At 44.6% G+C, this 27,924-nt stretch overlaps 1 protein-coding gene across 5 annotated transcripts in view; it reads right to left on the bottom strand.

Moving 5' to 3' along the window:
• Positions 1–27,924, bottom strand: part of LOC142568291 (protein zer-1 homolog) — a 155,594-nt gene that overhangs the window by 15,582 nt on the left and 112,088 nt on the right. For all 5 annotated transcript variants that reach the window (XR_012825410.1, XM_075678280.1, XM_075678279.1 and 2 more), the window contains exons 15-18: positions 23,084–23,151; positions 21,621–21,818; positions 7,976–8,073; positions 5,508–5,634 (exon numbers count right to left, since the gene is read on the bottom strand). Coding sequence is in view for 4 of the 5 variants with exons in the window: in XM_075678280.1 (XP_075534395.1) it covers positions 5,508–5,634; positions 7,976–8,073; positions 21,621–21,818; positions 23,084–23,151 (491 nt within the window). In the remaining variant the exon portion in view is untranslated. The remainder of the gene's footprint in view (positions 1–5,507; positions 5,635–7,975; positions 8,074–21,620; positions 21,819–23,083; positions 23,152–27,924) is intronic.

Here is a 27,924-nt window from a genome sequence, read left to right as displayed (position 1 = left end):
TCACTAAGACCCTTGAGCACAAGGGTCTGGAGGCACGTGCTCTACAAAACAGTACACTCACAGCAATACCCTCTAGATACAGGTAGGGCTATACAAATCTTTCGGGCTAATAACATGCTGAACAACATCATGTAAAATGTTGAGCACTGCCTTGATTTGAAACATAGGCTCTAGGCCAAGAAACAGTGATGGATGTGAGGGAATAGGTAGTTTGGTATACTATTGGAAAGTCCTTTTTCTGTTCTTCTGCTACCCGGCACTCCAGTAAGACGTGGAGTACGGTCAGTCTCTCGCCACATTTGCCACAAAGGGGAGGTTCATCGCCAGTCAAAAGGTATGAATGGGTAACATGTGTGCCCTATTCTGAGGTGGCAAAAGAGGACGTCAGATCGTCGTGATTTTGTTAATGATGGCCAGTTCCCTAAATGTGGCTTAATTACCCATTACTGAATTACATTGCCATTAATTTATAATTTCTTTAATATTCAACTAGTAAGTACACGTAATTTCCCCTATGTTTTCCTTGGTGTCTTTGTTTGTTGAGGCTTCTCATGATATGATTAATAAAAATTGCGCCCGTCCGTTCACCCCCTTTCTTTTCGTTCTTACATAACGAGGGTCTCGAATCCGGCAACATTGATGCTTTCAGGTAGCATGTGCGGGTTTATTGACCATTTGCCTTCACCCAGAAAGATCACGTTCTCGTGACGCCTGCGGCAGAAAGGATGTTCCACATCCGCCGTCAAGGTTTGCGAGTGATAGCGCTGGCTAACACTGCCAAGGTTAGTTCTAGCAGTGACACATAAATACCGAAGATGGGGAAACGGCGCCGCAGTAACTCAATTGGTTAGAGCATCGGACACATAATGCGAAGACGCGGGATCGCTTCCCACCTGCGGCAAGTTGTTTTTTCATCCACTTTCATTGCCATTAACTTATCATTTCTTTAATTCAATTAGAAAGTACAAGTCATTTTCCCTATGTTGTCCTTGGTGTCCTTGATTGTTGGCTTCTCATGATATGATTTGCCATATCTAGGATTATAGACAGAAAGTACTGCGTGTGTACTATTAGGGTTGTCGGAGGATCTCGCTGCTGCCACCAGTTGTAAGGGTTGGAGGTCATCGGGAGGAACTTGGGAGGAACTAGGCGAGCAGGATTTATTTACAGTATTTTACATTAGAACTCTGAAATCAAGAAAAAGAAATGGGCATGGGCAGGACATGTAATGAGGAGGGAAGATAACCGATGGTCATTAAGGGTTACGGTCTGGATCCCAAGGGAAGGGAAGCGTAGCAGGGGGCGGCAGAAAGTTAGGTGGGCAGATGAGATTAAGAAGTTTGCAGGGACGGCATGGCCACAATTAGTACATGACTGGGGCAGTTGGAGAAGTATGGGAGAGGCCTTTGCCCTGCAGTGGGCGTGACCAGGCTGATGATGATGATGATGATGATGACATTAGAACAAGGAGATACATTCGACAGTCTAGCGTGGCTCCCAAATGGAGCACGCAAGACAAAGCATACAGCATGCGAGCACGAAGCTCCAAACACACCCAGCACACTGCTGGTCGAGCACACTGACGAGCACCCACTAGCAGCCAACAACAGCTGCTTATAAACACTCCGGTGGTCCCTAGTTCCCTAGGTGAGGGAAAAACGGCAGTTCACCGCCGATTCGCAGCGTCCAACGTCGACGCCAGTCGACCCGCCGGTTCTCCATTATCTTGAGTCTTGAAAGGTGTGTCTAATTCCCCGAGCTGACCCCCGCAGCGTGGCCGCCAGTTGTCCATTGTCTTGCGTCCCGTAGTTGCCACGAGTGTCAGCAGACTGTGACGAATCCTGGGGCCCACGTACCGCAAAATACCCTTTTGTTAGGGAAGCTCTTCTTGCTGCAGAGAGACCGTGTCGGCGGTGGTGGGTTCAGCAAGAATAGTTGGTCTGCCGATCGTGTTTAGTCACAATGGCGCCGAGGGGGTGTTGAAGCGGCACCTCGAGGTCCCTACGACATGAGTCACCGCAGCAATTGTGATAGGCTTCCATGGTTCTCTTCGGGGAAGCTCGCAACACTCGCAGCTGCAGCTGGCTGAGAAAACTTGCATGTTGCCACCTCGGCAGGCCATTCCTAACAGTACGAATGCATTACAGATGTTTGCTTTGATGTGCATGAGATGGTCGGTTGTAGATCGACCTTCCCTAAAGCCACATTGAAATGGGTCAAGCGCTTTGTTGGACTCTAGGAAATGTACAAGATGGCAATTGATCATTTTCTCAAAAAGCTTACTAGCTTACTAAGGCAGCTTGTAAGTGCTGTAGGATGGTAACTGGTCAGCAATGAAGAATACTTACCATGCTTCAAAACTGGGATAACAATAGCCTCACTCCATTTAGATGGACTATACCCAGAGGCCCAGATAATATTGAAAAGTGTGAGTAGTGTGATTTGTGTGTCAGAATGGAAGTGCTTAATCATATCGTACATAATTCTATTGGGGCTCGGTGCAGAGCTCTGACATGCGGTCAAGGAAGCTTTAAGTTTGGCAATGCTAAAAGGATGGTTATAAGGATCATCTATACCCAGCGGGTCTATACCCAGCGGCCCAGATAATATTGAAAAGTGTGAGTAGTGTGATTTGTGTGTCAGAGTGGAAGTGCTTAATCATATCGTACATAATTCTATTGGGGCTCGGTGCAGAGCTCTGACATGTGGTCAAGGAAGCTTTAAGTTTGGCAATGCTAAAAGGATGGTTATAAGGATCATCTGGGCCACATTTCCGGTTCAGTGGCTTATATTCTTCTATTACTTTATATTTCAGAAAGTTCTCTGAATAGTGGGTGGAGCTAGACACGCACTCCAAGTGTTCACCAAGAGCATCGGCCTGGTCTTCCAACTTGTTCCCTTCATCCAAAAGGCGCAACGGATAGATTTGTTGACTCTTAAGCTTCCTTCGCCCATTCCATACTTTTGCCTCCTGTATGTATGAATTAATGCCAGAGGGGAGTCTCCCCAACTTGCCCTCCTAGCTTGCCATTGCATCTGCATTCCCTGTGATTTAATGTTTTTGAATTCGATCAAATTTTTTGCAGTTGGGGATCGACAGAGTATGGCCCACGCTTTATTTTGTTTCTTCCATGCCTCCTTGCACTCATTTTTCCACCACAGCACTAGTCTTTTCCATGAGCTACGATGTGATTGTGGAATAAACTTGTTTGCTGTGTCGAGGATAAAAGCACTAAAACAGGCTACTGCGTCGCCTATACTAAAATCGGTGATAAAATGTCATGATAAGCAAGCAGATTCCTTAAAATGATTCCAGTCGGTGGAGGCTAGGTTCCACCGTGGGGGACGTGGAGGATATTCGTGTTGCTGAATTAGGTTTATCATTATGGGAAAGTGGTCATTCCTTTAAGGATATTTTATAACGCTCCACTCTAAGTAAGGAAGAGCTGCCGATCCAATCGCTAGGTCTATAGAAGAGTAAGAATTGTGCGAGATATTATAATAAGTCGGTTCTTTTTTATTAAACAGGCATGCACCGGAGTTTACTAGGAAGTTATCTGTTGCGGATTCCCTACGAAACTGCACAGCACCGGTTGCAGAATGACCCATCATGGACGCAAGCGCGAACTCTGGCCTCCATTCAACAATTCGCCTGGCAACATCGGCTCCTGTCAGCCACAATCAGCGATGAATGCAGAGCATGTAAGCAGCTGCAGTGTTTCGACACCACACATGGAATGGTCCACTCACAGACCCTACTATTCCAGGTTAGTTACTTCAACGTAAGCAATTACGTGAAAACCAGTCGTCGTTGCTTCATTGCAGTGTCTTGCCCCAAAGTTGTGAATTGTTGAACATGTTTGCACAACTCAAATGTAGAGTTGCCCTTTGCCTTGCAGACATACCTCTAATTCTTTTTGGCGACATCAAATAAAACCCAGGTCCCTCTAACACTGACGTTTTAGTACCAGTCCTTGCTACCGTCCAAAGGATAGAATCAGGCCAAGACGCAATACGTAATGACTTATGTGTGCTCGAGAACTGGCAGGCATCGGTTGATGCTGAGCTGAAACAACTTTCCTCGAGAATACGTGCTGTTGAAGTGGATGCAGTGGAATTTAGAAAACAGGTTCACACAGCATGCGAACTGACTGCTGGTACTTCGGGTGCCTTAATTAAGACAGCACTGACTGCTTAAACCGCTCTTAGTGCACCCAGTTTTGGAAAAGGCTAGTTTTGTGAACAAATATCTCAACAAAGAATGCTGCTTTTAAAATTGTGTAAATTATTTTAGCCTTCTGTGACAACCTACTGCAACACTGCCATTGCAACATGAGCCTTAAAGCCCATAGTAGAAAAGTTAAAGAATTTTAATTATATGGCAGGCTACAAAGGCAACTCGCCCATGTATGCCTGCCATGCTGAAGCGATGAATAGTGAAGAAAGCACCCCCATCGTACAAGTTGAATCTTGTACAAGTGAGTGAGCGTGTGCGAGTGTTTGCACACATGCATGCGTGTGTGTAATCTGTAGCGCTTTGGGAGAAGCCAGGAAGTGAAGGAACATTCAAGGGCTGCCCAGAAGCTCTGCAGCAACTGATGTACGCAAATATTATGGTTGGACATGCTGACCCACCATGTGGCAAAAACAGTGGCAAGAGGTACGGGGATCGATACCCCACACCTCCACCAGAAATGTTACACAAAACACATATATTTACAAATATTTACAAGTAAGGCGAGCAGCATAGGAGTCACAGCAGCCAAGATGGCAAGGAGCAACTTTTACCTCTTCATCGATGCCGGCCTAATGCGACAGACTTCTGTCTCGTGGCATTACTGCCAGAACACAGGCCTCTCAAAATGTCTTCACATTGCCATGAGGGCCTGCAAAGGCCAGGCAGGCACAGGAGGGAGAGTAATCCCCTAGGAAAATGACTGCACAAAAACATGCTCTTCCCTCAGTATACATAGAAGAGACAGCTGTTGCATCCGGTTACTTCCCTGTAAACAGCATGTCATACAAGCCTCCTTAAAGAAGGCTGCTGCCTGCCTGTCAGTTGGCAGCCAGCTGGCAGTTCCGAAAATGGCGAGGAGCTTTCTCTTCAAAATTAGGGAGAGCTGTCTTTATGTGCCTTGTGTAAGCTACACATACTGCACACACTACAGAACTTGGCCAAGATGTTCACAGCTTCGTGCTCTACAAATGGAATGCATTTACTCGCAAGCTCAAGGGCTGCTTTAGGGCCTTTTACAGGCTTTCAGAGCTACAAAATTACCAACCCTGTGACTTCCATTACAGATGCGTCAATGACATGTACTATGTATTCGTAACAAATTCAGTCAATAAATTTCTTGGCAGCTTGCATGGGAGCCTGATGCACCAGAAATGCAGGGCTGACCACATCTCCAAATAGACTCCTAAATGAATGCAGTAGCTTCACTAAAATTTCAACTCCATGGTTCCTTACTCTAATGAGCTTTCCCAAAGAGTGATGTGACACTCACTTGACACACTGATCAATGATGAGCTTGGCGAGCTCGTGGATACGTGGGTATGGCCTAGGGTTCCGCATCAGTTGTTCAAGCATCTCGAGGCCACCCTCTTCCCGCACCAGGGGGCAGTACTTGCCAGCTGCAAAGCAAATGACATGCAGCTACACAACTCCCAAAATGCATTGTTTTGCTTCACAATTCAGTTTAGTGCATCTATGTTGCTCAGTGCAGCGCATCTTTCGTAAAATAAAATTTCTACAGACTAATGTTATGCCTTTGCAAACACATCAGCGCATTTGTACTGCAAATCACACATAAATGCGCCCAGCCTCATGTCCGTTACAACTCGACGTTTAAACGGTCGATCATCATACGTCATAACGAGCCAACCAGGCAGACCATTATGTTGGGTTTCCATTTCAGAACCATCTTCCTGTTGCAATGAGTCATTCTTTCATCTCGTCAGCCCTAAGTACACCCATCTTTTCTTGCATGCCACTCAGCAACACATCTTGCAGTTCTTCATTCTTGCCCCTTCCCCTCCAGCAATTGCATCATTGGCTGCTAGCACCACACAGACGCTGTTAAATTAGAGAGTGGCTTTGGGTTTGCAGGACATCAGAGTCCACTCCCACTCATGTGTAACCTTGCGAGCACAAATGAAATGTGTTCAGCATAAACTCTGAGCCTGTAAATTGCCCAGCGAAGAGTCTTATGAGCCACTGCCACAATGGTCTTTGTGTGTGCAATATTTTTGTTTCATCATTAACTTTTCAGAACTACACAAGGACTAAAGGGAGATCACACAACAAAAGTGCTGTGACGTGTGGTCCCCCTTTATGCCTTGTGTAGTTCTTGCGCTGAAAAGCCAGAAGCTAATAAGCAAAACTGAGACACACACCCTTCATTTTTCCTCGATGGCATGCACTGCCCTTCAGATTCAATGTCTTGTTTAACAGTATGTGCCCCATCAAGCAAAGCACACTTGCAGAGGTGCAGTGCAGTGTCCAATACATCGAATGTGGCGGTGAACAGGAGTTTGATACATGCATAGTACTACACTGCTATACAGCGTAGTAGTCCACTTGTAAAAATACCATGTATAATGATGAGTCGACTTCAGAGTATCAACTGATGCATTAGGGCTATGAGAAAAATACCAATATAGTATAACGATATGTTATTCACTGCATATTGGATATAACAATCGAAATGCTGCCTTCTGGGAGGCGTTTTCCATGCAGAATAATTGTGAATTTCCTTTGCTAAGTTCCTCTTAACTGAGATGGGGTGAAAAGTTTGCCTATGTGAGTTCTAATCAGCTGCCATTACCGTGCAGCGTGTCCCGCCAGCGCACCAATTACGAAAGCCACGGAGAGCATAGCAAGTTAGCGCAGCGTGCCACAAGATGGCACCAGCTGCTTCGCATCCGCGTCGCCGGTGGGCATCCAGAGGGAAAAGAAAAAAAAGCCAGAAGCAAACCGCGCCTGCACTCCCTTTCTACAATCTTCCTCAGCGAGCATGGAAATGCGCCACAGAAGCAGCAGTACGTGCCCCGACAATGCGCAAAGCTGTGTCGCTTGAGATGAAGCTGCAAATTTTACAAGACTCAAAGTACCAGCTCGCGCAGTCGATGATATCGACGATTCTGAAAACCGTGAGTGCCACGATCACAAAGGCTAGAACCAGTGGCCATTCCAATGAATAGAAACGGCGGGCTTTGTATGCTTGAGTGAAACCCCCATGTGTGAAACCAACATGGTGGCAGCCGCTGACATTGCCGAACTCTGGGAGCATGTCGCTACGGGCACTAAAATAGGTGGGGCTTCGACGGAGGAGTTTCTGAGTAAAGATAGTGCTCCCTCATTCTGCGAAGATTCTCCGACGGGGCTATTGTTGTCACGACAGACAGCGGCGTTGTACGACCGAGGCGACAAGATTGACATTGAAACTGACCCCAATGTTCAAGCAAAGTGCACTTTTGTCGATAGAGTTGCTCATTGACTTCATGTATGCTGAATTATAACGCCAGTGTTCGTGCAGCCGCTGGACGCGATGCACACCGTGGTTGTGAGCCTGAAACTTCCGCGAAAGCAAGTGCAGATTTGACTACTCCAGCGCGTCTAACGCTTGACATGCTGTTTGGAGGTATATATAAACGTTTCATTTTTCACAACTTTCTTTCTACATCAATTTTTTATCATAAGTGGCAAATTTGGTTTCGGAGCTACGAAGGCATGTTTAGCAGCTTTTTTTCCTTCTTTTGTTTTACGGCAGTCCAGATATAGCGATAATTGGTTATAACGATCGGATTTTTCCTTCTTACAGTGGACTGCACTGTACTGGGTTATGCATGCTTTGTGAAAGAAAACTGCTCTGATAATGCCAAGAATGCTATATGCACTTTAAAAAACATTTATGTTTTGACAGAACAGCTCGAGTGATCACTTCAAATGAACTGCACTTTGTGCAACACTCACGGTAGACTTGAGTAAGATTGGCCAGGGCCCAGACAGCCCAGTGTTGGGCCTCTGGGGTGTGTTCACACTGCAGTAGTCGTAGGATTGGCTCGAACGAACTGCACGGAAACAAGGGCAGTGAACATATTAGTAGACACGATAGCTTACTCAAAAGCAGGTTGGATTCATATGTGTTTATGGCACTACAAAAAAGACAGAAATGGTTTTCAGCCAACTTCATACTTCTAGTTTTTTTTGGACTGTAAGCCCAACAAAGTACAGTTACCACTTGTAGCATACTGTTTGGGAATTATAACTTTGTCACTATCATCAAAGAGTGCTTCATGCAATGGCAGTGACAGCAGTGCCTTCAGTTCGGCAGCACAATTCATCCCCTTTCAGCGCAGCACTTCATTGCTATTGTCACGTGGTAGTGACGTTAAAGAACACAGTAGAGTACTGTGAAAGACAAAACTAGCTTTTATTGGGCGAACCTGTGCCCACAAAACAGGCTACACTTAAAGCACAACGATAGCGGCAAACACAGTCGGCGATCGTCAAAAATCTGATCAGCGGGTCAAGCGTGTCGGCTTTTATACAGCAATCGTCGAATGTTCCAGACTAATCGTTGGGACCCGCGTGCCTTCCACAAAGTTCTACACCATTCGCGGCAGGCGATGAAATCAGATAACATAAGGTTCGGCGACAACAGACAGCGAATAGAACCATCGATAACTTTCCAGAAACTTCGGATACATGCAGGCGCGTCCCGCGCTGTGCGATAACACTTGTTAGGCGGCGAAACGTGGTCGCCCGATAAAGATAAGTACACGTGTCACTATTATACAGGCACCACAGCCTTTTAAGCACCACAACATTTTTCACATCCCTTAACCTGCATTTTTGTATTCTTAGAAGTGAACTGCATCGCCAGCTCACTCAAGCACTTGAACACACTTGACCACAGTGACGTAATACAGCGTAATTTTAGACAGGCTGGTAGACCACATTGTTGGCTTTTAACTAGTAACTTGTAAAAAAATTAAAAATGGTTTATCTTCAGAAACATTTTCGCATCTTAAAGCTTTTGATAAACTGCCTACATTTGACTGAACATTTAAAGCATAATGGTGTTTGGCTGGACCATGAAAATCAGTCAAAAAAAAAAAAAAATAAGAACCACTAAGACGTATGTGTATAGCTAGAGAGTTTCATTTTCCTCCCACTTCAATGTATATGGAGAAATAGATTCCTAAATTAGAGGTACTTTGTGCTTTGTAGCAGTTTTGCTATATATTTCTTAACACTTGCTTCTATAGAAAAGCACAATAGATTAAAAGGCAGGTTTACTTATCCTTACTCACAAACAATATTGTGTTGTAAAATTATAGCAATTTTTTGCTATGTATGCTGAAATTTGAGAAATCGAGAAATTTGCTAAAATGGGGTTCCAGTAGCCGAATGTCCCTATTTATTACTCTTTTAAAGCAAGCAAACATTTTTTTTTTTCATAAGACTGAGTTCAGAATTGTCCTCTCAGGTTTAAAGTCTTTTTTAAATGTGAATTTTATCAAAACCGAAGATGGTGACCCAGACCACTTGTTCATTCTTATCTGGATTCACCCATTTGACACTGAAAAAGGAGAACTAAAAGAGTGGTGCAGCGACAGAGCTGGCTAAGTGCCTCCCTCACGAACCTTGCAATTAAGACGCTACTATAGACCTGTTAAAAGGACTAAGCCACAACTTAACTTCAACGTACTTTGCTTCTGTCCCACCTACTGCAAGGAGAGGGCTTTTCTCTCCACATCATTTCGATGCCTTGGCCTCCCTGCAGTCTCGGCATTACAACTGCTGTTCTCCGGCCAGTGCCACAGCTCTGCCTTCAAGCACATCTTTAGGTTCCTGGAAGACACAGGGCTGGTGTCTAAGCTGTAAATTCCCAGCCTGCCTGCCGCTGTCAGCCACAAGTCCTATGACCATGACAACCTTCGCTCTCTTCTTTCCTGTTTATGCCCCCCTACCCTTCCCCAAGGTGCTGAGCTGTGCTCCCTAAAGGGTTGCAGAAAATAGAGCCTCTTTCTTTTCACAATCACTCTCTTTCTAAATTGATTTCTAACACTTTGCCCTTAAACGTCCTGCTACAGCACAGATTTTTGAGGAACCAGTGGCAGAATTTCACAACAGCATTTGCTGACAGAACGAGACCATGTTAGAGTGCACCCATAACATAGCACTACCAGCCAAGTCTGCCAAGAGCCAAGTCAGAGGTCAATCTAATGCATAAAGTTTCCTTCATTTTGTAGGAAACTCCAAGACTTGAGACATTGTTAGCCATCGCTAAACAGACACAGGATAAGAACACAAAGCATACAGTACAGCACCAGTTGAACTCTGCGACACAAAACTAGCACTAACATTGTGTCCTGTGTGTTTCTCATTATCATCCCGCATCTTTTTAGCACTAGTTAACAATGTCTCAAGTCTGGAATACACACCAACCAGCCCAACTTCCTTCTCTAGTAGGAAACCCTATGGCCTGATGAAGTTTGCGATGCATGCAGCCCTACTTTTGGCTCGGCACACCAGCACGTGGAGAGGTGCCTGCCGATTGGCTGTTGCTACTACAACACTGGTGCAGCGCTTCTGGTGGCAGAGTGCTTGCATGCCTCAGAAACTGCGTTGCTAACTATGTTTTTTTTGTTGATCATACTGTGATCATAAGCGGTGAATGGACACTCGTTTGAAATATGCTCGAAACTTGACGCACATACAAAAAGCAAAGCGCAAGCCTATTTGCCTCCTATGATGAGAAAGAGGAGGGGGTTATCACAAGAATCAGATGCACCGATCGAATTGTGCTAGTCCATACAACCAAGTTAGTAATAGAGCTCAAACCACTTATTTATTTTATTTACAGTACCTCAAAGACCCCAGTGAAGGGGTTTTACATGAGCGGTTACATAATGTAACCAATTACAGTGCAGGAGTCGATGTAATGCAGTCTTTTCTGACTCCCGCTTATCTTCCCATAGAACTCCATGTACGTATATACATACCGCCTATAGTGCAGCTGCAGGAGACGAAATACCAAAATACCAGTTATAATGCAGTTGCGGGAAAATCTCGCAGACAAGCAAGGCAACTCGCATGCTTCTCAATGAGCTGTGCTGGCTGAGGGGAAGAGTGATGAGAGCAATGCAGAGGAGGAGGAGGAGACGCAGAGCAAGCGAGTGAACAAGGAACCGGGAAAAAAAAATGCAGCAGCAGCATTTTGACTCATTGGGCACGTAGGGGTTACCAAGGCGACAGAGAAGCCTTTTGTTCTGGATTTTTCTCAGCGGCGCACAGTCCGCACTGAACACGTACACATTGCCGCTCTTTGGCTCTTCAGTTTGTGTGCAGAAAGTAAATACAGCCACCAACTGACTTTTTCGAACTTGAACAGGGTCGCAAGAATGTCTGAATAATCAGGCAGGACAGAAAAACGAATTTTGATAGTAAAATCAATTTGCTGAAACTCTAGCACAGCGGAAAATTGGTCGAGGCTGCGGGTGCCCTTCACATTCGCCCGTTGCAATATGCGTCTTTGCGAAGTGCACATACTGCTTGTGCGACCTTGGATCCTCGACAGTGTCGGTTCAAACTGTGTTCCGCAAGTTCATCAGTTTGGAACGTTGCCCACACGCAAGCTTTCGCCATTTCTACTAGTACGTGCACATAAAAACTTTTGCTATACACATTCGCAGTAGTTGCTGGCTGATCAGCTGCGAACCCTGCTTCATGCGCATGGCCATCAGTGCAACCTGTGCACATGACCTAGGGCCAAATCAATGTGTACTCGTCTACTGGTACAAACATACATCAAGGGCGAGTGTCCAGCGACCACATTCCGCTCAACGAACCCGCCAGCTAGGCCTAACCACTGCCGTCTCATCGGGAGCTGGCGGCCAGAGTGGCAGTTTCGTGCAGAGTCGACAAATTCTGTACAGCAGTTAGAAAGGGGAGGAACCACCACGCCAACGAAGGGTGAGGGCACATCCTGGTCGTATGCTTAGATTCCTGGACACACGTGGCTGCTTAGCCTAAATGTTTTGCATGTGCACAACCTCGAAAAATGTTTTTGTTATATTGTAATACCACTTATATAGTGCAAAAATTCGCTACTCCGGTGACTTACGTTATAAACGGTCCATGCTTAAAGTGACAGCGAAGCAAACCACTGCCCTGTCATTCAGCCATCTACTACCTATTAGACAACGCAGACATCGCACAAGTGCCATTTTACTTTGAATACTGAAGATGAAGCGCTGCCACTTGTTCCCACACCTCTCTACGCATCCACAGGTTTGTGCAGCTTAGACCAGACGTGTCTGATGTCATTGTTAAATGAGAAAGCACACTCGCTGCTCTTGGAAACTCAAATTATCTGGAACAGTGCCAGCAGCTCATGATCTGCAGTGAACCTAGCATTAGTACCAGGCGTATCTCTCATACGGCCAATGAGCTATAGCACAGCAACAATTTTGCGGCATATGTGCAGTCTTTTGCCAACAAAATTCAATGCTTCAACAGTATGCCCAATGCACAGCACTGTATTGTATGCGGTTACCAGTTATGATTGCGAAGCTTCACCAAACGAATATCACACTGTTTAAGCTGCCTGGTGACATGTTTTGCATATGCAAAAAACACCCGCTGTGAACCAGAAAGGCTTCTGAACAGTGCCATGCCAAATAAAAAAGCCAACATACTAATGGTTGTCTGCTGATAAGGTCACTAGGTACGAATATTATAGTCTTGGCACATTTTAGTATGGGTCAACTGCTTCCAGAACATTGTGGCCCATTTTCTCAACAATGTCTTTCGTGTCAGCCATCTCACTTCTGGAAAGCATAACACAATTATGGCAGGACCAATTTTGATCCTGCTTGTTTTTTTCTAATCCTTAGATGTGCTGCACATCAAGATAGTTCTAAAATGTTTGTTTAGACTTGCATATTCTTATTCTTTCACAATTACTGTATGGTACTATGCGGAGCCACACGGTCACATAGATATAACATTGAGCGCAAAATTATTACCCCCCCCCCCCCTGTACAATTTGAAAAGATGTGCCTTTTTCGAATTAAACACTGCCTAGGATTGCTTCCTAAGTGCTGCAACCTCCCATGAATCCTAAATACTTCTTTTTGTGCTGCCATCCTTCAGCATCTGCCAGAGATAATTTTTGTTGTTTCATGCTATGATGGCAGTCACTGTCGTGGCCATGGAGTATTCCAGTTTCACCTAGTTTACTGACACAAGCTCATGGCCACACCTGCAATCTTTAGATTCAGCACTGTCGTTAAAAGTCATGGGTGTCGCAAAATCTTACTTAGTATACTTTGTTTCTAATCCCTCAAAAAAGTTACCGCATGATGGTCACCTGCATGGCTCTCCCAAGGCATGTGATTGCTTTGTTTAAAGGTGGAAAAATTGTATCTTGTCCAGCGAACAAACCATTCAGAACTGCAAGTTTCTCTTTTGCTTCACTTCCTGACTGGGGTGCACAATCATTGAGTCTGCTTGTGGGTGCTCACATAACGTGCGTCACTTGTGCTAACGCCATGCGTTTGCATTTCTATTCTTTAATGATCCACTTTGTTTTCCATCCTTCTTGTCTATCATTGGCTTGGACGTGGCTCAGAGACTGCCCGCCACAGTCTTGACCCTCGGCTTGACACATGGCAAGAATGGAAAATGAAATGCAACCTTACAAAAAATTGTCACTAGTTGTATCAAACCTACTTAAATAATAAAAATTTGGGTGAATATTGCTATTGTATTGCTATTGAATATTGTATGTAAGATTAAATATACTAGTTTATCCATTTATTTGAGGGATAAATTATATGTTATACTGCACAAATTTTAAAATTCTTTGGCATTTTATTGTCCTCTAAAAAATTACTTACTTTTCTTGAATTAAGTCATATTGAAGAATTTAAAGCTGCAATAAAAATATATGAACCTGGGAGGTAATGCATTTCTCGGGGGGGAAAAAATGTGACTCCCTCAAAAGGTTTGTTAGAACAAAATCTAACTGTTTTTATGTGAACATGACATTTGAGAAAACGAATTAGGTTCAGCCTTGTTACGGTTCACTGTGTGCGGCAATGAATGGAACGGATACCAAGCACCTGAGACACGTCATGCCTAATCGTCATGGTTGTGAACATGAAAAGACTTGTCCATTGGGTGTGTGTGAAGAGATTATGCACCAGTGCAAATCCTACTCTCCTCTGTCCTTCATCCACCACCTCTACGCCAGGGAGTGGTTTCTCTCTGTATTCCTTTGTGTGGTCTGACCAGTGTGCTAACAAGGCCCTCTACCAGGGAGCTAGAGAGAATGAGGTTGCCCGAATGGTGTAGGGTGTAAGAAGGACAGCGAGACGCCACATACGATCTTCCCTGCCCTTGCATGCAGGAGCACACACGCCAAACATTTCTGCCCATTTTTTCTCTTGGAGTGCACTGCTCACCCATAACAATGTATTAAACTGCTGTTATTTGTTTTTAAATCATCTCATCTTCCCTGCCTCTTTGATGGTCCATCCGGTTTGAGCTCCAAGCAGACACTGTTTAAGGTCGCCAAAACCCCGTCCCCGTGCCAACTGGTACCAGCCCTCTAGCACGTTATAACACGGTGCCAAGCTTTCCACAAGCAGGGAACTTGTTAAAAACACTATAAAACAACCAATAGAGGTACTTTAGGGAAAATTCAGATTTCTTTTTAGCGTGACTTGTAGTCTATGCATCCAATTTTCACAGTCTGTGCCAAGAAACAAAAATGTTAGCTCTGATGCGCACAGCTCCACTTGAAACCCTGTATGTAATAATATTTAAACTAAAGAAATTCTGCACACAGGACTAGAGTGTGCGTAATGCATGCACACGTGGTATCTTATTGCGCTCTTGGGACAAATGGCCAACTCAGCCGGTAGAGCATGAGAGACTTAGTCTCAGGCCCTACGTTGGGCACCATTTGGGCCATTTGCTCAATCCAGCTCCTCGGACTAAGGAACAACAACACAGCAGTGGAAACAAACCAAAGGGATTTTTCACACCTTTTATACACAAATGCCAGCTAGATGAGTTACAAAAAATGGAATATGCCAATGGGCACTAATGTATCGAGGAAGTCTGGCTCACCATGACAGGATATAGGGCGAATACGTTCCCCCCATGCAGGACAAGTCATTCACGGGTGAAGTCTTGCAAACGGAGGCGCATACGAGCAAATGAGAAAGCAACCGCAGAGCGGTCCTGCAGAGCGCCTCGTCAAGTGCACGCGGTTCATCTGCGCATGCCCGATTTCCCACAGCCAAAGAGGAGGAGGCTACTTCCTAGCGCGCCCGAGTATTCCTGCCATCAGGTGGCGATGGCAGCAGAACACTCAAGGCATCGGAGGTCCCATGCAGGTCCCATCCACGGTGATTAAACCTCGGTACCTCCTTCTGTACATGGCGCAACTATGTACCACTTCTAATATGTGTAATAAACTTGAACTGAATTGAATCCCTCCCACTGCTGTGCAACTACCAACTACCGACAGCACATGTGCAATGTGGAGAAACCGGGTTCCAGGAGACAAGAGAGCCATGCAGGGAAAACAACGTCACGGGGCAAGAGAAAGTCTAGCGTTCCCACAACGTACCATTTAGCGTTGCTGCTTCAATCTTCGACGTGCAGTAGCATATTTGCAAAATTGTGGCAGCATAACTTCTTTAAAGGGATAAAGGGAACTGGGTTAAAGTGGCAAAGTATTCTTCTTTCTCAACTGTATTTTCCTTCACTTTGCCAAAAAAATGCCTATTAAGATGGCGAGAAAATGAAGGACATACATCCTCTTATTAAACTTCTCACTAAACCCTCAGCGCCAGTACATCGATGTGATGTCATGGATTGCAAAGCTTTATCGCTTATTTGGGTGGTCCGTAAAAGCTTCCAAGTTCTAGCTATGTAGAGTCTTTAGTTCTTTTAGATTGCAATGCAGTCCTTCAAAAAAGTGAAAAACTGACCAAACCTGCATAGATGCTGTCAAAATCCATGACATCATGCAAGAACTGGTGTGGGAACAGCAGGACAGCATCCCCACGAGTCTCTTCACTACTGCATCTCTTACAGCTTACTATGCCTCCTTTCATGGTAAGAGTGGACTTAGTTTATATGCAGCACAGTTCCCACACAGCGGAGCTGGATGGCACAGGAAATTTTGTGAAAACCAAATGCCCACAAAAGGTGAAACGGTTTTACCCCTGCGTATACTGAAGTAGTCAGTGCACAGCATAACGAAATGCAAATACATATGCACTGATTTGGTGGCGCTACCCACTAGGAGACGAGTTTTTCACACTGTCCTGCTTTGCAAGACCATGCCACCAGAAATATCTGTGCGCACACCTTGCCTTTCCAGCTCCAAGCCAATCAACAACTTCTACTTCTGCAGAGGCTATGCCTCTGTGCACTACACTTTAGATCAATGCTCGCTGGCTGAATAGTCTAGGACGAATTAATAGCACCATGAGTTCAATGAATTCTGCACTGCAACAAGTTTCTGAGGTCTGCAGAGATAATAATATGAACACAAAGCACACACAAAATGCACTCGTAAATTCTTTGTGCTCATTTTGTTATGCACTCAATACTTTAGGAAATGAGTAACTGTTTGCACTAAAGCCAAATGAAGACAAGGAAAGCATGGAGGAAATTAATTGCATCAATTGAAGATCAAGCAGCAACTGGAACACCCTTTGCCACTATATCGCTACTATAACCTGCCCGTCAACATTTGTTACTACTGTGAATGCCTGCATTATGTAAAACCCACCCCTTATGTAACACCCCAACAGGGTTCTTTAATATATGTCACCACCTTCAAAAACATACTTTCTGAAAAAATATCGGTTTTGTACCATTTACTATTCTAAGTTCTCTGGTTATTCAAGAATATCTTGCAAAAAGAATTAAGTTTCCATCTTAAGCTGTTGAAAAGTAATGAATGTTTTTCCAACACCTCCTGCTCGCATCCATTGCAAAAAGAATTAAGTTTCCATCTTAAGCTGTTGAAAAGTAATGAATGTTTTTCCAACCCCTCCTGCTCGCATCCAAAACCAAAACTGAACTGTTTTTTTTTTTTTTTCGGAACATGAGCAATTTCATCAAAAATATTGCTTGCTTTGAATATTACGCTATGTTAATTTGTTTTAGTTCATTATAAAAACATTTAGAAGCATTTTGAGACATTTGTCATTTTAAATCAGTTAAAACTTTCACTAGAAGGCTTTCAATACCTAGACATTTGCTTATGTTCAAAACCATTTTTCTCAAAACGCTTTTTTTTGCATTTCATAGCTATCGGAGAAGTGACAACTTTTTTCGTAATACAGTTGAACTCCTTTATAAGAGACATGTACCAGAGAGCAGTTCATGCCTCTTATATGAGAGGTCCCTTATAAGCAGGGTACCAAGTTCTCATTTTCTAACCAGCCCTTATTTCGATATTGGCACCATACAATTAAAACAAGCACAAAAGGCTATAACCTGTTGAAAAAGATTTATTATTTGAGATTTGTTGTTACACTATGTTACTGGTGAAATAAGTTCTCAAGCCTGGTTTGCTTCATGGCTACATTGACAGTGTTCTTCAGCATAGCTTCTTCCAGCTTGGTGACAAGGTCAAGAGTTCCTTCATGGTCACTGGTCCAAAACTTTATGTGGTGACGAACTCGGCCAAGTACTGTCATGACCTCTCCAGAAGTCATTGGTGCTGCAAATCACTTTTGTTGTCAGACACATCTGTGGCACTGTCTTCACTTTTCTCATTTTCCTGTACCATCCAGATTATGTTCTCATCACAGAGGTCTTTTGTTACAGCAAGGTTGTCATCTGTTTCAACAAAGCCATGAAATGTGCCAGACTCATTAAAGTTCCTCTGAATGATTGGCTAAGATTCTGAATCCTCATCCACATAATCGAAGTCTTAATCTGCAATGTACTCGTCTATGTCTTCCTGCTGCAGATTAAAACCCGCTTTATGGAAGCACTCACTCGCAGTGCTCTTCTTAATGTCGTTCCAGGATCTAGTTAGCATTTCAACTGCTGTCCCTTAAGTTGACTGTTCCTTCCTGCTTCTGCAGCGTATCAAACAGCAGCCATTGAACAAGCTGTCCTCTGTACTTTGCTTTAACAGCTCTTATGATCCCTTGATCCAGAGGCTGTAGCAAAGACGTGCAGCCGTGGGAGTAGTGGGGTTTTCATGTGTGCCGAACAGCTGTCTGGAAAAATTTAGAATTTTTTCGTTTTTCAATGCCACCTTCTGATCAAAACTAGTCAGCCATTTGTTAAAAATCTCATCTGTCATCCATGCGGCTTTGTTTGCAGTGTACTCTACATTCATAAAGTAGTTCTTTAGGCAGCGTGGGATTTTGGACTTGCCAATAACCAGAACGTTTTCTTTTACAGTTCCATTTATATTAGTACAGAACATAGCTGTAATACGATCTTTGGACTTTTTGTCTTCACTGCAATCTTGATTAGCAAAGGCAAACATTTTTCCAGGAAGCATTTTGAAAAATATTCCCAACATCCCAAGCCTTCCTTCCTCTCGGCAATGTTCGCATTGTCCCGTCTTTCCACTGTCTTGCAGCATTTTCGTCGGCAGCTTTGCTTTCACCGCAAACAGCTTTGTAGCTGATTCCATGCCTAAGCTTGAAGCGGTCGAACCGTCCTTGACCGGCCTCAAACTCAATGCCAAAAGCAAACACAAGCTGCCTGGCTCTGGCTCAAACCAAGGGTCTACTGAGCGGTATGTTCTTGCTCCGCGCATCCTGTATCCACAGAAGAAGCGCTTCTTCTAAGGTAGGATGGGATGACTTATGCAGTTTCGATTTGCTTGCTCCAGTTGGAGCTTGTTTTAACAGCTTCTCTCGTTGGGTCCAAATCCTGCTGATTGTCTTTCTAGACAACCCAAATTTCCTGGCCATAAAGATGTCCAACTTTTTTGCGACAGTCAGGAAAGTACAGCGCTTGACGGAGCTATCCGCCATAGTGAGGCGGTGACAGCCACACAACGACAGTGAATAAAGACAACAGCACATGGAGAAAGAAAATTGGAACAGTAGGGCGATGGCGATGGCGATTTGGCTATACATTGTGGACAGGGTTGATAGGGTCACCTGCGGGCTGGCCCGGCAAAGCCTAAGCATAACGAAACTAAGTAAAAAAATGTATAGGGATGTATAAATGGTGAAAATGAAGGGTAAATACACGATTTCTAAAAGCATAGTCTGAGATTTGTAGCTTGGACTGTCGTCATCCATAACCACAACCGGCTTCTTCTGGCTTTGACTTGGCTATTGTACCACTTTCTGCTGATTCTTAGCTTGCTCAAGTGCCTGCACGCGTGGTCGCACTTGTACCCTTGGTGGTAAGCTTGAAGTGCTTTTCGGTGAAGCATTCCCATTGCAGTGGTCTTTAATTATTGCTTTTTTTTGCTGAATGATCCCCTATGCACACGTGTGTCACTTCCTTTTGCCTCAACAACGGACGTAACTGTAGTCAGTGGCCGAAGGCACCGCAAGTAAGGTTAGAATGTCTATTACAAGCGAGGTTATTTACCAAAATTCATGGACAACTTGTCCTTTACTATGGATTGCCTTTTATAATCCAGTGTCTGTTACAAAAGAGGTCCAACTAAAGGGAGAGATAGGGCAGCCAACCATGTGGGCGAATAGTGTCCATTATACCCATGCCTCTTATAACGGGGTTCAACTGTAAATATTTTTGCGTGAAATTGTGCATGCTGTTTCTTTATATGTTGAGCTGTTCAATGTGGCAGAATAACCAAAAACTGAGCGGTGACTTTTCATACTATGGGCAATTGTTCTGGAAAAAAATCTGCCACAAGTTATATTTTTCAGTCTTTTGATGATAATGCACTTTCACTTCAAGATATCACTATCATGGTGGTTGGTTGCACAGTTTATTACCCCATTACGTACTTGCCAAGTGGCATTTGTTTCACACCTACCATTTAATAGTTATGACGGTTGGCGCAACACTCATTTTGGCACTTTTTAAGTAATATAAAAAAAATGTTCCTATAGTTTTCATAATTCAATTGCCTGAAAGGTTTGAACTACATAGGCTTTACAGGATAAAAGTGTCATGGCAGGTTTGTCCCTAAAATTTTAAATTTTTTTTCAGAGGTGATGACATAGCTCAAGGAAAAAGAAGTGATTGAGTGATCGAGCATAGAAAAAAGTTGCAGTTTCGCCCGAAAGGCGAAGCATCGATTGCTATAGCAAATTATTGGACAGCTATAGAAAGTAAGGAGAGTAGCTTTATTGGCCGTATAAACTTGTAAACATAGGCATACTAACTAAATTAACAAGCATGGTGTCCCGTGCGCACAAGCAAACATAAACACATCTCACTCGATCACCGCAGAAACTGGCTGTCAAAACGCTGGTGCGAGGAAACGTGGCAGCAGCAGCAAGCGAAGTGACCTTTGTGCTGTCTATCACTTCAACGCAAAGTGAGCGCCGAGAACACACAGCACACACAAAGCTACAAGCCATCGATGCACCTAGACTCTGCTCACAACGCAGATTGCTCTCAAGATACGGCTGCACGACACGGCCCACAGCCGCCACATGCACAGTTGCAGCCAGAGTAGAACGCCACTTCTCCCCACCCTCCCCTCCCCCGGTGCCTCGCAATGTTGGGTGTCTCCCACGCAATGAAAGACTGCACGCTTCCTCTCTGCTTTCGCCTCTTTCGTGCGATCGAGATTGAGCACCAATTGTCGGCTCCCCTTGCACACTTTCACTCGCACATACAGCGTAGGGCACATGGCGACGATTATCACCCTTGGACTTTATACGGAGCCTCATGGCGACGGCGATGGAAGAAATGCGCTTGAAGTGTCCATACAATTGCTATTGCAATAATAATATGAAAAGGGAAATAAAAGTAGAAGAAAAGACAACTTGCCACCGGTGAGAGCAGAACCCACCACATGACACATGTAATGCTCTACCAATTGAGTTACAGTGGCAAGCTTCTGCGACCGCACCATCATCACCCACGGATGGCACTGACTGGCATTCCCAGGGCTAGATTTAGTATCATCATCATCATCACCATCATAATCATCATCATCATCAGCCTGGTTACGCCCACTGCAGGGCAAAGGCCTCTCCCATACTTCCCCAACTACCCCGGTCATGTACTAATGGTGGCCATGCTGTCCCTGCAAACTTCTTAATCTCATCCGCCCACCTAACTTTCTGCCGCACCCTGCCACACTTCCCTTCCCTTGGAATCCAGTCCGTAACCCTTAATGACCATCGGTTATCTTCCCTCCTCATTACGTGTCCTGCCCATGCCCATTTCTTTTTCTTGATTTCAACAAAGAGATTTAGTATGCCCACGCACAATTACCCAAGAAAGTGGCCAGGGGGAGAGCTGCCACTGTAGCTAAATTGGTAGAGCATCGCATGTGCCATGTGGAGGTTGTGGGGTTGGCTCCTACCAGGGGCAAAGTTGTCGCTTCTTCTCTTTCATTTACCTATTCATCATTAGTAGCCGGCGCCGTACAGAAATCCTGAGGAAAACTGACCGGTAGTTGATGTTGCGCTTGGTGACCAGTGCCCAGCGGTCAATGGCCCGCCGCATGCGCACCAGCACTTGACCACGTGAGACAGCCTGGATGGCAGCCTTGTCCCAGCTCTCAGCCCCATCTGATAGGATGTGTGCCAGGATGCCGGCTGCATTGTAGCTCACCTCGATGCCATCACTCTCACTGTCCAGCAGTTCACTACAACCAACAGTGACTGCATCAGTCAGATAGTCCATCAACCAGAGGAATAAAGAGCATGCTACAAACAAGCGGAACAGTATTAATCAGGTTTTCTATGTGCATGTGTAAACAGCACTGAATGCACATGCTTAGCCCAGCCATTTTTTTGATGGAGCACAAATAGGAGTGCCCGAATACTGGTGGAATTTTTTTTATTGTTAGAATGTGAATATTCTAAAAAAAAATCTAGCTTCAAATATTGAATCGAATATTGAATATTTGGAATTTACACACAAAGGGGAATATAAAGGTTGTGTGGACCACGTTTTCAACAAAAGGCTCATTTATCTTATTTTATACCGGTAACAACTGAAAGTCATTTCAACTGAGAAGCTTGTTAAACAGTAATAAAGGAGAAGTGATTGTATTTGGTTCATCATGAAAATTATTGTAGTAATGAAACAAAGGAACAGCCCGTCACCAGAGGCACGTAGTAGAGTGTAGTGCTCGTTGAAAGAGCTAAGCGCAATATTACAGCAACACACATTTTTTGAAAGTAATGAAATATTGGTGAGGTTGACCAAAAAATTACTCTGTCAAAATAAAGACAACAAATTTATAAGCCGTTTAAGGTGGGGTACATGTTTAGTTCACGAGTTGAAACTAATGCGCAGCAATGATCTCAAGGCACTTGCTAAAGAATCTGGTTGTTTACACAACAACCACAGTTCTTCTACAGCAGAATTCTTCACTCTTGTAGACTGCAACAAGTGTTGTGCAGTAAGGACTATAGCAGTAATAGTGTACATATCTTGAAAGTGTTCAGAGAGTGCAGCATGAGCAACAAGTGCGACTGCATCAACTTCCTTTTTTCGTCCTGATCACAGCACGTGAAGCGGCCTTTAGGCAAGTGATACTGATAGCATATTGTCCACAGTACTGAGTTACTTGAGTATCATTTGCCTAAGATGTACTGCTTTTTTTTAAAGCTTGGTTGAACTTAAGTGAAGCATCCAGTACAGCGAATAGCTGTGAGCAACGTTTTAACTAGCACATTAGCAAGAGTTTCAATTTGGACACAGATCAGGCAATTTCCTTTCATACTGGCACAGAGTGTACTAAACCTGAAATCCGAAACACTGAATGCGTTACTGAATTTGTAGTGTTCTTTCACAACACATTAAGCACATGCCTGTTATGTTTGCCATGCACACAGCTGACATGTGCATGTGGCTGTCGCAAAATCAAGCTATATCCCAGGGTTCCTGCAAGAGCTCACCTACCTGAACACAAGCAGGTACTCGTCACGCATGAGCCGTGGCCTGAGTTCCCGCACTTCAGCCACATTGCCCTGCACAGCAAGACAAAGCCATTCAACTCCTTAACACATGCTTAGCCACAAAAATCTTCCAAATGACACACTGCCCACTTTCAACAGCTAAGAGTCAACTTTGGCCCAAGAAATTTGGCAGTACCCATCTCACAATGACTGTCAACAGTAATGCGGCTAGCAATGAATCGATATAACCGCAAAACGCATTGCCACCGTCGAAACAAGTTATGGACCTGTAACTGCAGCTAGATTCCTCTTTCGCGCTTCCCTTGGCACCATCTAGCACCACTACCGCGAAGCCTGCGGTTGGTCTCTGAAACGTATGGCATACCAGAATGTGGCGAACGCTTAGGAACACATCGTGCAGCAACCGAGCTCCTCTCTCGCGCTCCTTTCTGGACACGCTGTGCCATCTAGTGGTGCTGCCCAGAAGTCCATACGCGGCCTCCGAGACGAGAAACGTGGCACACCGGTGCTTGCGAATACCGAGACTAGCTTGCTCCGTTCCCTCGAATCGTTCCCTTGTTCCCTCATACATAGGGGTGTGCAAATATTCGAAACTTTTGACTAACGAATCAAATAGTGTCCTACTTGATTTGGTCTTTGAATTGAATAGTCACTATTTGTAAATATGAATATTTTTCAAATACTTTTCGAATATCTGAAAAGGTCAACTTTCTTTAAAAATGTTGTTTTATGTATTCAAGCAGAAAAGTAACTGGAACGCCAATGCATTTCTCCGCAAATTACTATCTCGAAACTCGTGTCGTCCCGATAATTCATTCCAAGTGTATCTGCCTTCCCAACTCCATGGCTAGAATTTTTAAATTGCAATATGGACCATAAGGTAATTAGTTTAAAAGTTAATTAGTGAATGTTTGTTAATTAGGCGATTATGCATTCAATTTCTTTTTGCAAGTAGTGTCTGCCGCTTTGAGTAGAACATCTCATGAATTAGAATTGTGCTATCTGCTACAGGCAACCTTTTTAAGAATTTTTGAAAGTGTTCACTGAAACACCCTGTACCGTATTTATTTGAATCTAGGCCAATAGTTTTTTCGAAATAATCATATACAAAACTCTAGGGTTAGCTTAGATTCGAGGATTTTAAAAAACACGCTATTTTGTAACTGTAAATGATAAATATGGTCCATAGCTAGCGCCATCTAGAAACAGTATCGCAGCCGCTACTAGCTGGGCCAGTAGCCAACTATAGTACGTGTACACGAGCAATGTCGTCGCTTTGACCTGTGTCGTATTGGAGCTGGTTCTATGGTATCGGTGGTATTGGCGGTATCAGTGTGCAGTATGGCGTTATTGTAATGGCACACTATAGTGCCGCTTTCTAATGAAAAGTTGTGCTAGCCACAGAGTCGTAGTAGGCCAGGCGAGACTTCAGCATCGATGAGAAAAACGTCCGTCGTTGGAAGGGATGCGAGGGTAACCCTCCCCCACAATCATTAGTGCCAGCTCCCTCCGAGGAGGATTGGAACCAGCTGCTGACAATAGCAGACAAGAAAACACAACTGGCACTCGTCTCGTGGGCCCAAGACGTCGCCCCCACCTTGGAGCCACACTAGGCCTACCTGCCCTTATTTCCAACCCTGCAGTGGCAAATAGTTGTTTCTCTCTCTCTCTTGGAAGGGGCAACGGGAGACACTTTTGAATGTGCTGCAACGAGGAGATGACAGCGATAAGGAAGATAAGCGCACAATAACGGAGAGGAGATGTTCACCAAGATGGCGCCGTGCTTCGACCTGTGTGCATGCATGGGCGCGCGGACGCAAGCTTGCGCATGTCCGCAAGCGTATGTGTGGGCTGGGCTATGGGGGCGAGGCTAACGGTGGTGACGACGTAGAGTGAGCTCGGCATGTTCATATTAAATAAATGCTGTTATCATTTTGTAAACGCTGTCCTCATTTTCTTTTGTTCGGCCTACATTCAAGGTAAGTTTAAAAAAAATTTTTTTCTGGCTTCCAACATTCGGGGGTCGGCTTAGAATCGGAGCTGGCCTAGCTTCGAGTAAATACGGTACATACAGTGATCATTCACACTCTCTGAAGAACCCTGTGCATGCGAAGAAACTACTACTTTGCTACTAATGCTCCATTTGTGCATTTAGAAAACAATGTTTCATGAGGTGCTATGTAAAGGAAGAAACTTGCTAGCTTCAAGAATACTAGAATGTGAACACCTCTTTATATTAATTGTGATAACGGCTGTTCATTATTAGAACTATTCGAAAATTATTCTATATTCAATTCGATTTGCTTCTGGCACTATTCAATTCGTTTTCAATTCAGTCTCAAAAATCGCTATTTGTACACCTCTACTCGTAAGTGCCACTCAGTGGCATGCATATACTTGGTGACCCAAGCTGACGAGAGGTTCACTAAAGAGCGACACAAACCTGGTGCATTCATGGCACAGCTGTGAACGCCGGACACCTGGTATGTGACAGTGGGCGAGCGAAGGGCGTTGATTGAAAAGCGGCACATAACCAGCGAATTTGTGGTGCAGCCTGATAAAGTGTCGGGTTGCTGTCCTTGAGGAAACCTTGTGACACACGTTTGATTGTATGTTCAACTGCACATTAGAACGGCACATTCCCGTAGTAACTACCTAGTTATCCAAGTTGCCATCAAAGATATTCATTGAAAACGGCACACACACCTACTGGCACATACCCAGTGACCCAAGGTAGCATAAATGAGGTCTATTGAAGACCAGCACAGACCAAGTAGCATATACCCAGTGCTCCAAGTCGCCGTCAAAAGCGTTTCATTGAACAGCGGTACCTAGCCAGTCCTGCTTCTACAATGACCCATGTCGGCATGATCGTTGAAAAGTGACCCATATGTACACATTACCACATACTGTCAGATTTGGAGTCGGGCTTGTAGGACGATCGGAGGAACTTGGGGCGACAGGACTAGGCGAGCAGGATTTATTTACAGTTGAACATGGGATACATTTACACAGTCTAGCGTGACTGCCACATGGAGCACGCAAGACGAAGCATACAGCATGCGAGCACGCAGCTCCAAGCACACTCGGCATGAGTACGACGACGCAGCCGACAACAGCCGTTTTTAAACACTTCGCGTTCCCTAGATCCCTAGGTGAGACACAACGTTCGATGTCATCGTAAACAAGCCGCCTCTCTGCAGGACGGTTTACAAACACACACACGCACACACAGGTTTCAGTGCCCCCTCCGCGGGCAGACGACCTTTGCAGCGCAGTCGTCGTCGTGTCCATTGTTCTGCGTCCCCGTAGCCAGGTGGCCACGCCCGACCCCAGCCGGCGCCTCTAATTTCCAGAGCTGCCTTTCACCTGTTCTCCGAACGAGGCGCATGGAGGATTAACGCCGCCGTAGTCAAGTTCTCCAAAGGAAGTTCACGGTTGGTTAGCGCTGTCCTCACTGGTTCTCTGAAGGGCGGCAAACCATGGGTGGATCGAAACACGTGCAGCGGGCTGAAACAACTTGCACATTGCCACCTCGGCAGGCCATTCCTAACAATACTTAGTGACCCAAGGTGGTCTGACAGTTGGTTTTGAACCCCGTTTCCTCAGCACAGCAGCCAGACGCACTACCCATTCGACCACGGACTACCCAGTGACCCAGGTATGCGGGAAAACAGTTAGATACAAATACACACAGATAGATACTTGGTACCCAGAAAGCATGTGGAGTACCTTAAGAATGCTAATGCATTAAAAACCCGATCCCTTTGTAGGCCATGCTTGTTCAGTTCAAGACCTGGCAGAGCTCTGCTACCCATCAGCTCAGCTTTACACTCAGCTGTCTTGCTGAGTACACATAAAACAACTTGGGTCACTGGATATGTGCCACTGGCTGTGTGTCTGAATAGACAATTCCTGCCACTGTTAATGTCCAACTGGGTATGTGCCACAATAACACAAGTAGTATAGAAACCCTAAGTATAATAATGCAATTAGCATTCTTTGAAAACTTCCAACTAGTTTTCAGTATGTCTGAGTGTCCATCCCCCCATATCTAAGCCCTTTCACTCTAACTTGGGTCGCTGGGTTTGAAACCAACCGTCAACCGATTTGGGTCATTGGGTATGTGACACTGGGTATGTGACACTTTTCAATGAACCTCTCTCACGTCAACTTGGGCCATTGGGTTAATGCCACTCCGAAAAGACCACTTTTGATGACAACTTGCGTCACTGGGTATGTGCCACTGAATACGTGCCACTCTTCAAAGAACCAGACGTGAACTCGTTGAACCTCTCTGACGCCAACATAATCAGTACACAGCTAAGACAGCATGTGACCGCACTGAAAGAACCTCAGCCTTTGAATCTTGCAGCAAACTGTAGAACGTTAACACAGAGTTCAAAAGATCACCCACCTGAATGTCGTTATCCCACCAAGTATCCATATCACAATGTTCTTATAGTCCTTTTTTATACATATTGCGCATGACTGGAATTGCCTTCCCAGACATACTACAAACACCGACCCTGCTGGCTTCAAATCTGGTATTGAAGATATTGTTTGTAACGGCGATAAATCATAGCAATGTCTGTATGTACTACTGTGCTTATTCTTATTTTCACTGCGACTATACCCACCCCTCATGTAATGTCTCTCACGGGGCCCTTAAGGTATTATAAATAAACAAATAAATAAACATTTAACAAAACTGAAGCAATAATTTAAGCACAGAAATTAATTAATGTGAAATGGATGCAGTCATTCGACTGCTACTTCTTCGTGCTTTTTAGCCATAACGGACCTCCTTCCTGTCAAGGGTGC

The sequence above is a fragment of the Dermacentor variabilis genome, unplaced genomic scaffold (genome assembly GCF_050947875.1).
Source record: "Dermacentor variabilis isolate Ectoservices unplaced genomic scaffold, ASM5094787v1 scaffold_18, whole genome shotgun sequence".
NCBI classification, from domain to species: Eukaryota; Metazoa; Arthropoda; class Arachnida; order Ixodida; family Ixodidae; genus Dermacentor; species Dermacentor variabilis.
The sequence above is the reverse complement of the archived record's forward strand: the minus strand, read 5'-3'. Positions and strand labels throughout refer to the sequence as shown.